Below are 10,562 nucleotides of genomic sequence, written 5' to 3'. Positions count from 1 at the left end.
CTTCCCTCCTTCCCTCCTCCCTTCCCTCCTTCCCTCCTTCCTTCCCTCCTTCCCTCCCTCCTTCCTTCCCTCCTCCCTTCCCTCCTTCCTTCCTCCCTCCCTTCTCTCTTTCTCTCTCTTTCTCCCTCCCTCCTTCCCTCCCTCTCTCCCTCTCTCTTTCTGTCTTTCTCTCTCTCTCTCTTTCTTTCTTTCTCAAGTCTTGCTGTGTTGCCTAGGCTGGAGTGCAGTAGCATGACCTTGGCTCACTACAACCTCCACCTCCTGGGTTCAAGCGATTCTCCTGCCTCAGCCTCCCTAGTAGCTGGGATGACAGGCATGTGCCACTATGCCAGGCTAATTTTTTTGTATTATTGGTAGAGACAGGGTTTCACCATGTTGGCCAGGTTGATTTTGAACTCCTGACTTCAGGTGATCTACCCACCTCGGCCTCCCAAAGTGCTGGGATTACAGGCGTGAGCCACTGTGCCCAGCCTAATTTTGTTTTGTTTGTTTGAGACGGGGTCCCACTCTCTTGCCCAGGCTGGAGTGCAGTGGATCATGGCCCACTGCAGCCTCGACCTCCCAGGCTCAAGCAATCTTCCGACCTCGGCCTCCTGAGTAGCTGGAACCACAGGTGTGTGCCACCGCACTCAGCTAGTTTATAAAAAAATTTTTTTGGCTGGGCGTGGTGGCTCACGCCTGTAATCCCAGTACTTTGGGAGGCCGAGGCAGGAGGATCACCTGAGGTTGGGAGTTCAAGACCAGCCTGACCAACATGGAGAAACCCTGTCTCCACTAAAAATACAAACTTAGCCAGGTGTGGTGGCACGTGCCTGTAATCCCAGCTACTTGGGAGGCTGAGGCAGAAGAATCGATTGAACCCAGGAGGCGGAGGTTGCAGTGAGCCGAGATTACGCCATTGCACAATTGTTGCCTGGGCAACAAGAGCGAAACTCTGTCTCAAAATAAATAAATAAATAATTTTTTGTTTTGTGGAGACAGAGTCTCACTACATTGTCCAAGCTGGTAGTCTTGGACTTCTAGCTGCAAGCAATCTCCTACCTTGGTTTCCCAAAGTGTTGGGATTACAGGCATGTGCCACTATGCCTAGCTAATGCATTTTTTTTTTTTTTTTTGAGACGGAGTCTCTGTCACCCAGGCTGGAATTCAGTGGCATGATCTTGGGTCACTGCAACCTCTGCCACCTGGGTTCAAATGATTCTCCTGCCTCAGCCTCCCGAGTAGCTGGGATTACAGGGACCTGCCACCGTACCCAGCTAATTTTTGTATTTTTAGTACAGATGGGCTTTCACTGTCTTGGCCAGGCTGGTCTTGAACTCCTGACCTCATGATCCACCCGCCGCAGCCTCCCAAAGTGCTGGCATTACAGGTGTGACCCACCATGCCCAGCCTGAAACACTTTTTAAAGTCAGAATTATTGAGGTATAATTTACATATGGAAAAAATTCACTTTTTTAAAGGTATACAGTTTTATAAATTTTGACAAACATATTCAGTCATGGAACCCCCATCACAATTTAGATACAAAATCCATCCATCATCCTCCAAGTTTCCCCTGTGACCTTTGTAGTAAACTCTTCCCGTTTCCAGTCCCTATGTAATCACTAATTTGTTTTCTATGCCTATGGCCTTGACTTTTTCTAAAGTGTCATATAATTGGAATCATACAATATGCAGCCTTTTAAGTCCAATACATTTTTTTTTTTTTTTTTTTTGAGACGGAGTCTCTGTCACCCAGGCTGGAGTGCAGTGGCCGGATCTCGGCTCACTGCAAGCTCTGCCTCCCGGGTTCCCGCCATTCTCCTGCCTCAGCCTCCCGAGTAGCTGGGACTACAGGCGCCCGCCACCTTGCCCGGCTAGTTTTTTGTATTTTTTTAGTAGAGACGGGGTTTCACCGTGTTAGCCAGGATGGTCTTGATCTCCTGACCTCGTGATCCGCCTGTCTCGGCCTCCCAAAGTGCTGGGATTACAGGCTTGAGCCACCGCGCCCGGCCCCAATACATTTTTAGAAACAGTTTTTAATTACACAGCAATGCATGAATACCTTCTCATTATTAAATAAACTACAACACTGCAAAGTCCCCTTTGACACCACATCTAATCCTAGCCTCTCCTCCTTTCCATGATAAGCAGGTGGAGACCCAAGATGTTTAGTAGCCAGCAAGGCATGGCCAGCCATATCCATTCCAATCAGAACAGGCCCTGGGTGTTACACAGAATGGCCCCACGGTGACATACCACGTGGGCATTCTCTCCATCTCACAAAAGGGCCAGTCCTGTGCCCCAAAGCCTCCAAAAAGACGAACCTGGAATGGACATCAGGGAATGGACCCCTGGGCCCCAAGCTCAGGCCAGTAATGCTTCCCCGCCATGCAGGGCAAAGGGGAGATGGATGGAGGAGCAGAAAGCCCCGCTAAGCAGGGCAGGCATCTGCAGGAAAGTCAACCCTAAACACACAGCTGCAACGAGGACCTGGCTCTGAACCTGTCGGCTGTTCCCATTTCAGCTTCTCTTCATACATCACGATTTCCAAAATGTTCCTTTAACTGCTGCCACCAACAGGGGGAAAGCTGCCTAGGGCTGGAGCAGTCAGGGCCACGAGGAGAACTGGAACGGGAGCCAGAGCAGGGTTTATCTGCTGGCTGAGCTGTAGTCTACGGTCACGCCCCAGCTGTGAATGAGGTCGAGGACACAGTACACTTCAATGCCTTTTCCATCTCTGATACTCCCCTCCAGCTAAGCTCATTCAGTTAAGCTGCATACCAGGGGACACAGAGGGTGCTAGCTGGCTTCCATTTCCCCCTTCTTTTTTTGGTATCAGAACATATGGCTACCCAGCTAAAAAAACCACATCCCCCAGCCTCCATTCCAGCTGTGTGTGATATGCTACAGCCAATGAGACATAAATCAAGGTGTCACGTGGAACTTTTCTGAAGTCTCTTTAAAAGAGTCTTCAGTGTGGGGTAGGGATAGGTGGTTATTCTACCTTCTTGTCTTCCATCCTGCTGCTTGGAATTCAGATGTGATGGCTGGAGCTCCCATGCCATCTTGTCATCAAGGGCAGAAAACCAGCATGAGAATGGGGCTAACACAGAGGATAGGGGGCCAAGAGTTGGATAAAGAAATCAAGTCCATATCATAACTATTTATTTATATATTTATTTATTTATTTATTTTTGAGGCAGGGTCTCACTCTGCCACCTGGCCTGGAGTGCACTGGCATGATCTTAGTTCACTGCAACCTCTGCTTCCTGGGCTCAAGCAATCCTCCAGCCTCAGCATCCCAAGTAGCTGGGCTTACAGGCGCAAACCACTAATGCCCAGCTCATTTTTGTATTTTTTGTAGAGACGGGGTTTTGCCCTGTTGCCCAGGCTGGTCTCAAACTCCTGAGCTCAAAGTGATCCACCTGCCTCGGCCTGCCAAAGTGCTAGGATTACAGGTGTGAGCCACCACACTCCACCCCTTATCATAACTCTTTAAAACTCCTGGAACAAGCTGTGCCTGAAGCTAGCCATCCTTGAAGTCTTCAGTTATTTGTGCAAATAAATTCCACCTCCCACATCCCCTACCTTTCCCCCACCTAAAAAAGTTTTGAGTATTTTGGCTCCTTATAACCTAAAGTCTCAATTCATACCAGATTATCACTTTTATACTGTTAGATTCTATCTCCCAAATGATAATCTTCAAAGGCAGTGCCTGCCTGCTGAGAGAAGGCACACCCAAGAGCCATGTAGCATGTGCCATGTATCCTCTCCCATACTGTCGTCTACCTGGGAACTCGATGGGGCAGTAAGTGGCGCTGTAACGAAGGCTTGTGGGTCCTACATTTCCTTTTTTTTTTTTTTTTTTTTTGAGACGGAGTCTCGCTCTGTCCCCCAGGCTGTAGTGCAGTGGCGCAATCTCTGCTCACTGCAAGCACCGCCTCCCGGGTCCATGCCATTCTCCTTCCTCAGCCTCCCGAGTAGCTGGGACTACAGGCGCCCACCACCACTCCCGGCTATTTTTTTGTATTTTTAGTAGAGACAAGGTTTCACTGTGTTAGCCAGGATGGTCTTGATCTCCTGACCTCGTGATCTACCCACCTCGGCCTTCCAAAGTGCTGGGATTACAGGTGTGAGGCACCGCGTGAGCCCCTGTGGGTCCAACATTTCTACAGCCCGGGATGGGGATGGACTACTGTAAATTTCACACATTCCTGACATGGGTTTGGATCATAATCCTAAAAGACATAATCTCAAATACCATAATCCCAAATGCTGAAATCCCCAAAGATCAAAATCCCTAAAGTCTAAAATCCTAAAAATCTCAATCACAAGATAGTTGTATCCTGTTAGGCCAACTCTTACGAACGGTCTCCGTGCAACTGCCCATGATCTCTCCCTGCAATACACTTGGTCCTATGTTAAATTTGAAAAAACTAAATGGTCTTTAGCATATATAAATAAATATACGTCTATATTTCCCCACTGTTTTAAATAGTCAGCATTACTTTTTACAATTCACTATGCTATGTATTTCATCTTCACATCATTCTCGATGCTGCAGGTATAAATGGTGTAGAGACTTGGAGAGAGTTCTAATTCCTTTTATGCGTTTGTTGCAAATTTGACTCTCTGAAAGTGTATTATCTCGGCATTGCCGGTGTGTAAGCATTGTGCATGTATGTAAAAATGTTGAAAGTTCCTCAGTGAATATAGGGATGTCCTTTTGGTACATCTGCATTTGTGAAAGATAAACTTTCTCCAGATTCCGGCTCTTTTGGCATCTGCATATGCCCTAGTGAGCCGCTGAGGGTTTCGGTCGATCTCACCAACAGGCTTCAGTTGTTCATTACAGTATTTCAGACAACAGCTATAAAGCTGTGTCCCCACAATCACCAACCCTGGTGATATGCATTTATACATTTCCCTTTTTGACCTATTTCTTTATGGGTGTGGGTCATCTGCTAATCACTTTTTTTCTTTTTTTTGAGATGGAGTCTCACTCTGTCACCCAGGCTAGAGTGCTGTGGCATCATCTCGGCTCACTGCAACCTTTACCTCCTGGGTTCAAGTGATTCTCTTGCCTCAGCCTCCCAAGTAGCTGAGATTACAGGCGCCTGCCACCACGCCCATCTAATTTTCATATACTTAGTAGAGATGGGGTTTTGCCACATTGGCCAGGCTGGTCTCAAACTTGTGGCCTCAGGTGATCTGCCCACCTCGGCCTCCCAAAGTGCTGGGACCACAGGCGTGAGCCACCACGCCCGGCCAGTCTGTTCATAATTGTTACACCTGTGCAACCATCCTTGGTATAGCTGTTTACACATGCAAAATATGTACGTTATTACTATTTGACAGTGTAAAGTGGCCTGTGAAGCACCTTCATGTTTTTAGGTTTCTCAAATTCCCATTTAAAATATAAATAAATACCAAGAATTTAAAAAAAAGTTTTTTAGAATTATATTTTTGGGATTTTGATCTTTCAGGATTGTACTTGACAGGATTTGAGACTTTGGGCATTTTGCTCTTTTGGGATTTCAACATTCAGGTTTATGGCACTGAAGACTGTGTGAAGGATTACGATTGGCTCCCTCCTGAGGTAAACTCAGGGAAAATACCTTGAATGGTATGACATTACACTGAGCACCTCTCCTCTTCTGGGCCATCCCAGAATCCTTGACATGTCACTCAACCTTCCAGGCCTCTCCTCAGCCTCTCTGCACTCCATGCAGGGTGGCATGAGCCGGGGATGCTGTGGGACGGGCCATGGTTAGGAGTGGGTCAGCCAGACCTGGGTTCACAGCTCTGCTGTGTGATCTGGGTGAGTCCCTTAACCTTTCAAGTGTCAGCCCATTCAAAAATAAATGTGATACTTACCTGTCATTCCAGCACTTTGGGAGGCCGAGGTGGGTGGATCACCCGAGGTCAGGAGTTCGAGACCAGTCTGGCCAATATGGTGAAACCCCATCACTACTAACATACAAAAATTAGCTGGGCATGGTGGTAGCCACTTATAGTCACAGCTACTTGAGAGGCTGGGGCAGGAGAATCACCTGAACCTGGGAGGTGGAGATTATAGTGAGCTGAGATTGCGCCACCGCACTCCAGCCTGGGCAAGAGAACGAGACTCCATCTCAAAATAAATAAATAAATAAATAAAATACTCTTCCTGATTTTATACCTGAGGATTAGAGGAGGACCACATATGGGAACGTGGCTACCACACTCTCTGCATATAGTGACTATTCACAAAGGCATGGCCACTACTAACATTTCACTGTGGTCATCGTCGTCGTTATTGCTCAAGCTTACCCAGGACACTGAGACCTGACACTGTCCCCACAGAGCATTTACTGAATGTGCGGGTATCGCCACTTTTCAACAACCTTCCTTGAGTATCTCGGTTTCACCTCCTGAGAGTGCTGTGGGGTCCAGCAAAGAAGGCATCACACCCATCTTAGGTCAAGAGGCCTCAAGAGGGAGAGTGGCCAGTTCAAGGACACACGGCTTCTGGAATAGGGAGTGACGGTCTTCCAGCGAATGTCCTGCATTCTCTTCAAGAACCCAAACCCCCGTCTCTACTAAAAATACAAAAACAAGCTGTGTGTGGTGGCACACACCTGTAATCCCAGGCTACTTGGGAGGCTGAGGCAGGAGAGTCGTTTGAACCCGGGAGGCAGGGGTTGCAGTGAGTGAGCTGAGATCGCACCACTGCACTGCAGCTTGGGCAGCAGAGCAAGACTCTGTCTCAAAAAAAGAAAGAAAAAAAAGAACCCAAACCCTGCTCCTAAAAGCAGACAAAGCAGAGAGGTGCTCAAAGAGGCCATGGGAACTGATGGAGTGGGAGAATGGAGGTCCCAGTTCCCTAGACAGAGCCGTCCAGCAGCCAGGCTCAGGACTCCAAACGTGTGGTCTGGTCCCGGCAATGCAATGAATCAAGTGAGACTCACCCAGCATGATGGCGTCCACGGCTCCCCCTGGGCAGAACTCAATCATGATCTGCAGAAAACACAGAGCAAAGTGATAATGAGTGGGGCTGCCTAGCCGTCGAGATGGAACCCCACAAGGCACAGCCAGGCAGGGTCCAATATGCCCAATGCCTGGGTACCCCTGCTCCTCAGCCCCTCCTGCTCCTGCCTTGGGAACCCGTCCCCCTGCCCCAGTGGGCCTCAACCCTCACAGGAGGCTCTGACACCCAGAGGAGTTGCTTGAGTGCTTCATTTTCTGAAGAAGGAAAACTAAGTTGCTATGAAGACCCGAAGCTTCAGCAAACGGCCTCTTCAGCCAAGCCCACACCCTCCCTCCTCGCTCCCACCTGTGCGCCTGGTGCCCACCTGCCAGCTGCCCTGTTTCCTATGCTCCACAGCCAAGAACCCCAGGACGCCTTCCCCCCAGCCAAGCTGGCCACGTCCTCTCAGAATCCCAGCGCCTGTCTCAGGCTCCCTCCATCTTCCAGAGCCCTGGACCTTGCTGGCGCAGAACACCAGGGCCTCGAAGATCAGCTCAGATGGAGAAACTGAGGCCAAGAAAGGGGATGTAACTGACCAAGGCCATAGAGATTGTTCCTGGACTGGAAGCAGAGCTCCAAACCCTCAGGTCATTCATTCATTCATCATACACTGACAGGCTGCAGGCCCTGGGAGAACAGCCAGGTCCAGGCCCTCAAGGGGCTCCCAGCTTAGTGGAGGGACAGAAAGGACAATTACAGTAGAAAGGCTCTTCCAGCCCTGGTTCACTCCCATTCTCACTCTTTCTGGTCCACTCTGGGCTCTTTGCATAGATGCTTTTGCTTTTTCTTTTCGCTTTCTTTCTCTCTCTCTTTTTTTTTTTTTTTTAGACAGAGTCTCGCTCTTGTCGCCCAGGCTAGCATGCAATGGCGCAATCTTGGCTCTGCCTCTTAGGTTCCAGTGATTCTCCTGCCTCAGCCTCCTGAATAGCTGGGATTAAAGGCATCTGCCACCACACCTGGCTAATATTTGTATTTTTAGTTGAGATGAGGTTTCACCATGTTGGCCAGGCTGGTCTCGAACATCTGACCTCAGGTGATCCGCCCACCCTGGCCTCCCAAAGTGCTGGGATTACAAGTGTGAGCCACCCTGCCTGACCTCTTTTTTCTTAAAGTAGGGCTACAGGTGGTTGAGGAAGGGGGATGGTGTCACAAACTTCAGGACAGGCAGAATCATCTCTGAGCTTCCAGCTCCTGGCCCCTGCTTATTGTGAAGTTCCTTCAACCCAGCTCAGCAGAGGCCCCGGAGAGTGGGGCAGTCCAGAAGACCCATGCTCTCTCTAAACAGGAAAGAAACCCTCAGCCATGGTCCAGCTGGACCAGAGACCGCTCTCCAGCCAGAGGAGGGTGGAGCAGACTCAGGAATCTGATGAGGCCTCCAGTTTGTGGCTTACCTTCCAGGGGCCTCCTGGCAATGTAAATATGAGCCTGAGGTCATGTGGGTCCTATGAGGATGTGGTGATGTGTGGCTTTTGAGCCAGCCACGGCTGGGCCCATGGCCCAGGTCCACCACTCACTAGTGTGGCCGTGGACAGGTCACTTCAATCCTCTGAGACTGTGTCCTCAGCTGGAAAATGGGGCTGCTGATGCCGCTGCTCTGAACTGGGACCCCACCACCGGGCTACACTAGGGGTATAAGCCGGGCTAGGATGCAAGAAACCAGAGTAGATGAAACAGGGGACTTCAACATGGGCCAAGGATACTAGAGATACTAGGTTCCAGGGGTAGCAACCATTCCAGGCCCTGCCAGGCTAGCCACATGCTGTGGAGGGCTGCATGCCATGGCAGAGAGCTGTGGAAGGCGGCACGGCCCACTTCCACGCCACTGCCTGCTGAGGAGGACGGAGGCTTTCTGGGTCACTCTGGTCCTGCCTGGTCATGAACGGGCCTGAACTCAGCTTCCCCAAGACTTCTCTCTAACACTACAGTGACCTGTCAGCCTTGAAGAAAGTCATCAGAAATGGATCCATGCATGCTGATCCTGAACGCCAAGGAAGTGGTACTTCCTCCATCCGCTTGTTCACTCATTCATTCGTCCATTCATTTGTTCACTCTTACCCAACCACCATCCAACCAGCTTGTTCCCAGAGGCAAGGGAACAGACAGAGGTAACTTGGAAACAGGAAGGCAATGACCTTCTGAAGCACAGCATATCATTCTGCCTTGTAGTAATTCTCAGCTCCACAAAAGAGGAAGAAAAATTCTACTAACTGCTAGAAAAAAACCAAGTCACAAGAGGTGATGATGGAGAAGAGGCAAAACTTAGTCACCATGCAAGGCCACCTACTAGCTGGGCGGCCTGTGAGATGGGGATGATACACCCTAACCCTCATGGGAATGATAAGCTCATCCAGGCCTTGCCAGGTGCCTGGTTCCAGGTTGGGACTCAGTTGTGTGAGCTGTCACTATGATTCTTTCTTTGAGTTCATGGGTCTGTTTTTCTCATTTATTTTTGTTTGGTTTTGAGGCGCCATGAAAGCCATCCTCTCCCCTCTCACCCAGAAACGTTCCTGTGCCATTCTATTGAATCCTTGCATATCCTGAAGTTCCATCACCAAGCCCTGGTTGGGAACCCCTGCTTAGCTTCCCTAACACCTACCACCTGTATGGCCTTGGACAACTTCCAATCCTCTCTGTAAAATGGACTAATATTACGTGGCTCTCGGATTTACTGTAAGGAACAGATGAGGTGGTACTTATAAAGACCCAGTCCTAGGCTGGGGGCGGTGGCTCACTCCTGTAATCCCAGCACATTGGGAAGCCGAGGCAGGCAGAACACCTGAGGTCGGGAGTTCGAGACCAGCCTGGCCAACATGGTGAAACCCCGTCTCTACTAAAAATACAAAAAGTAGCCAGGCGTGGTGGCGGGTGCCTGTAATCCCAGCTACTCAGGAGGCTGAGGCAGGAAAATCATTTGAACCCAGGAGGCGGAGGGTGGAGGTTGCAGCGAGCCAAGATCACACCACTGCATTCCAGTCTGGGTGACAGAGTACGACTCTGTCTCAAAAAAAAAGACCCAGTCCTAATACACCGTGGATATGTAACCAGGTCAGACACTTCCCCCTTCTCCAACAAGGTGCCAACACAAAGGAAAATGTTGTAAACTTGGGGTCGAGTCCTGGTGTGCCACTTAATTGACTATGTGACCCTGGATAAGTCAATCTCCCTGCCCCATCTGTAAAATGGCCTAATAATCTCTTGCCTCCAACTTCATTGAGAAAGTTAAAATGAGATTCCTTACATGAGAGAACAGCATGAAAGCCACACAGTTAATATGTGTTTGTTAAATCTCTAACAAATGAAATCACCAGAAAGTTTCATGCTTAGAACATGTTACTTAGGCTTCTGACAAAAATATGCCTTCCTCTCAGTCTGATTCCCAGGGAAAACAAAATAAAACAAAGAAATGCTTTCCCAGAACTACAATTTATTTATGTATTTATTTTTGAGAACTAAAATTTATGGACATGCCATCAGCTTTTTTTTTTTTTTGAGACGGAGTCTTGCTCTGTCTCCCAGTCTGGAGCATAGTGGCGCTATCTCGGCTCACTGCAAGCTCCGCCTCCCAGGTTCA

General features: G+C 49.1%; 1 protein-coding gene across 1 annotated transcript in view; it reads right to left on the bottom strand.

The window, feature by feature from the left end:
- Positions 1-10,562, bottom strand: part of STK10 (serine/threonine kinase 10) — a 167,303-nt gene that overhangs the window by 86,936 nt on the left and 69,805 nt on the right. The window contains exon 3 of the mRNA XM_011987725.1: positions 6,933-6,981. Coding sequence (XP_011843115.1) covers positions 6,933-6,981 — 49 coding nt within the window. The remainder of the gene's footprint in view (positions 1-6,932; positions 6,982-10,562) is intronic.

This window comes from Mandrillus leucophaeus, unplaced genomic scaffold, assembly GCF_000951045.1.
Source record: "Mandrillus leucophaeus isolate KB7577 unplaced genomic scaffold, Mleu.le_1.0 Scaffold314, whole genome shotgun sequence".
Classification (NCBI taxonomy): Eukaryota; Metazoa; Chordata; class Mammalia; order Primates; family Cercopithecidae; genus Mandrillus; species Mandrillus leucophaeus.
Note: the sequence above shows the minus strand (reverse complement) of the source record. Positions and strands in the feature narration are given on the sequence as shown.